This window comes from Otolemur garnettii, unplaced genomic scaffold, assembly GCF_000181295.1.
Source record: "Otolemur garnettii isolate 467f Iridium unplaced genomic scaffold, OtoGar3 scaffold00185, whole genome shotgun sequence".
NCBI lineage: Eukaryota > Metazoa > Chordata > Mammalia > Primates > Galagidae > Otolemur > Otolemur garnettii.
In genome coordinates, this window is record NW_003852580.1 from 3,005,045 (window position 1) to 3,007,468 (window position 2,424).

The 2,424-nt window shown below is 53.1% G+C and overlaps 1 protein-coding gene across 1 annotated transcript in view; it reads left to right on the top strand.

Annotated features, from left to right (window-relative positions):
* The window catches only part of DEF8 (differentially expressed in FDCP 8 homolog), a 27,825-nt gene that overhangs the window by 6,068 nt on the left and 19,333 nt on the right, over nt 1–2,424 (top strand). The window contains exons 2-3 of the mRNA XM_012812031.2: nt 1,146–1,279; nt 2,249–2,358. Of these exons, the coding sequence (XP_012667485.1) occupies nt 1,156–1,279; nt 2,249–2,358 (234 nt within the window). The 5' untranslated portion in view covers nt 1,146–1,155. The remainder of the gene's footprint in view (nt 1–1,145; nt 1,280–2,248; nt 2,359–2,424) is intronic.

The following is a 2,424-nucleotide window of genomic DNA, read 5'->3' on the forward strand; positions in this document are numbered from 1 at the left end:
AGCTACTTGGGAGGCGGAGGCAGGAGACTCGCTTGAGCCCAGGAGTTGGAGGTTGCTGTGAGTGTGATGCCATGGCACTCTACCCAGAGGGGATAGCTTGAGGCTCCGTCTCAAAAAAAAAAAAAAAAATCTCTCCTCCTTCTTGTAACATTAACAACCTTATAGAGAGCTTATTTTGTGTTCAACATCTATGACTCATTTCATCCTCACAATGACCCATTTATAGATAAGGAATGTGGCCCAGCTAGTTAAGTGGGGGAGCAGATAAAAACTGCCTGTTATCCCACCCCAACCAAAGCTGCTGCCTATTTGTCAGCCTTTTACTTGTGAGTTCCACAGTTTGCTAATACTCAGGGAGGGGAAGGAGCAGTCCTTGATTCTTAGCTTTTGCCAGGTAGTGGACTGGGCACTCCCTGCCTGTTACCTGGGATCCTAAGGCACAGGCCATAGGACTGACTCAAGGTATATCTTTTATCAGTGGGATTGGAACCTAGGCCCACAGGAGCCCGCACAGCCTATACGTACCTATAGAGGCTTCTCCATGTGGCAAGTTAATCCTCCCAAGATTCCTGGGGCCTGGGTAAGGTCACTTTACAGGTAGTAGAGCAGGAATGGGCCCTGGCACTGGCTTGAGTGTCCAACATAGCCTTCTGATGGAAAAGGAACAACTGAGTCAAGGTCCAGGAAGCCGGAACCCATTTCTGGGAGGTGTGTCTCATGAGAGAGAACGACAACAGTGACATTGATGGGCTGGGGCTGAGTGAGGCATCTGGCTGCTGATGCCAGCAAGGAGGCGCCCTGTAGCCTTTAACATGTGGAGCCTGACGGCCCTGTGCAGGAAGGTAGGGAGCTTGTGATCCAGACTGTCTCACTGGGCACCCTTGGGCAGGTCTTGTGTCTGCTCAACTCTTCTTGTGCCAGCACATGGTGGGTTCTTTGGAAGGGATGCCACTAGTAGGGGCTTGGTGTAGGTAGTTGAGTTATTTTAGAAGGGGCTGAGGACTGAGGCTGTGGCGTGGGAATGTCCCACCCACACCCTTCAGAAATGTGAAAGAGGTTGGCCTTGTCCCTGAAACCCCAGAGGGGTGGGGAAACAGGATGGTCTGTGGTGAGCCTGGAATCTAGGTGTTGATCCTGGCCCCCAGGTGGGATGCTATGGAATATGATGAGAAGTTGGCCCGGTTCCGGCAGGCCCACCTCAACCCCTTCAACAAACAGCCTGGGCCGAGGCAGCATGAGCAGGAGCCTGGTGAGGAGGCCCTGGACATTGCTCCTAAAGGTAGGTGCTGGTTGAGAGTGCTGTGCAGGGATCTGATCCCTCATGCCAACCCCCCTTCTTGCTGCCTTGCAGGTGGGGTGCTGAATTTCCCACAGAGCTGGCACTTACTGGCTTTTCCCTTCTTCCCAGCAGCACAATTCACTTTCCATTTGCTCTGTGGTTTGCTGCTGTCTCCCTAGGAGAATGAGCACTCCTGAGGGCAGATACTTGTGCCTGACCTGTCATAGTTGTATCCCAAGGCCTAACACTCAGCAGGTGCTCCCATGCACACTGGCTCAGTGAACTCAGAGCCAAGATCTGGGGTCGGGGTATCGTTTAGTGCAGGGGTCCTCAAACTTTTTAAACAGGGGGCCAGTTCACTGACCCTCAGACCATTGGAGGGCTGGACTATGGGCCCCAGGACAAGTCAGCTGCTAAGTAGGACAGGCAGTGGCGGCAAAAACACCCAGTGGGCTGGATAAATGTCCTCGGTGGGCTGCATGTGGTCCACAGGCCGTAGTTTGAGGACTCCTGGTTTAGTGGATAGAGTATCCTGTGTGAAAGCTCAGCTCCTCTGGGGGTCAGGATGGTGTAAGCTGCAGACACCGTGGACTAGGTGGGTAGGGAGCACTTGGGCCAGGGCAAAGTGGCCGGAGTCCACTTAAGTTCATGAATTTTGTTGTGAGCCCTCCAGTGGTTTTTCTTCAGATATTTATTCACAATGCCTTAGAGATGATGATGTTTCTATCATGCTGTCTTTTTGGCCTCTTAGCACAACTGAGTGACATTCTGCCTCATCTTTTATAATGACTCTTTCATGAGGATATGGGTCCCTCTGCAGATGCCAACGAGGCAGACCTCAGACCAAGCAGTGTCCAGCTCTCCCAGTGCCTTCTTCCTGTGGGCTCCCTGAACCCCCTTTCCACCCCAGGCTTCTAAGCACCTCACTGGGGAATGAGAGGCAGCAGGCTGACCTTGTTCTCCTCTCAGCCTTCCCCACAGATGCTCTGCCTGAGCTGTCTGCTGGGGAGCCTGAGTTCTGCTGCACGGAGCGTGTGATGGATCTTGGACTGTCCGAGGACCACTTCTCTCGCCCTGTGGTAAGGTTTGAGATCTGGGAGGGGAAAGGGACTGGGTGAATCCCCCAAGGTACAAGGGGCCAGTGG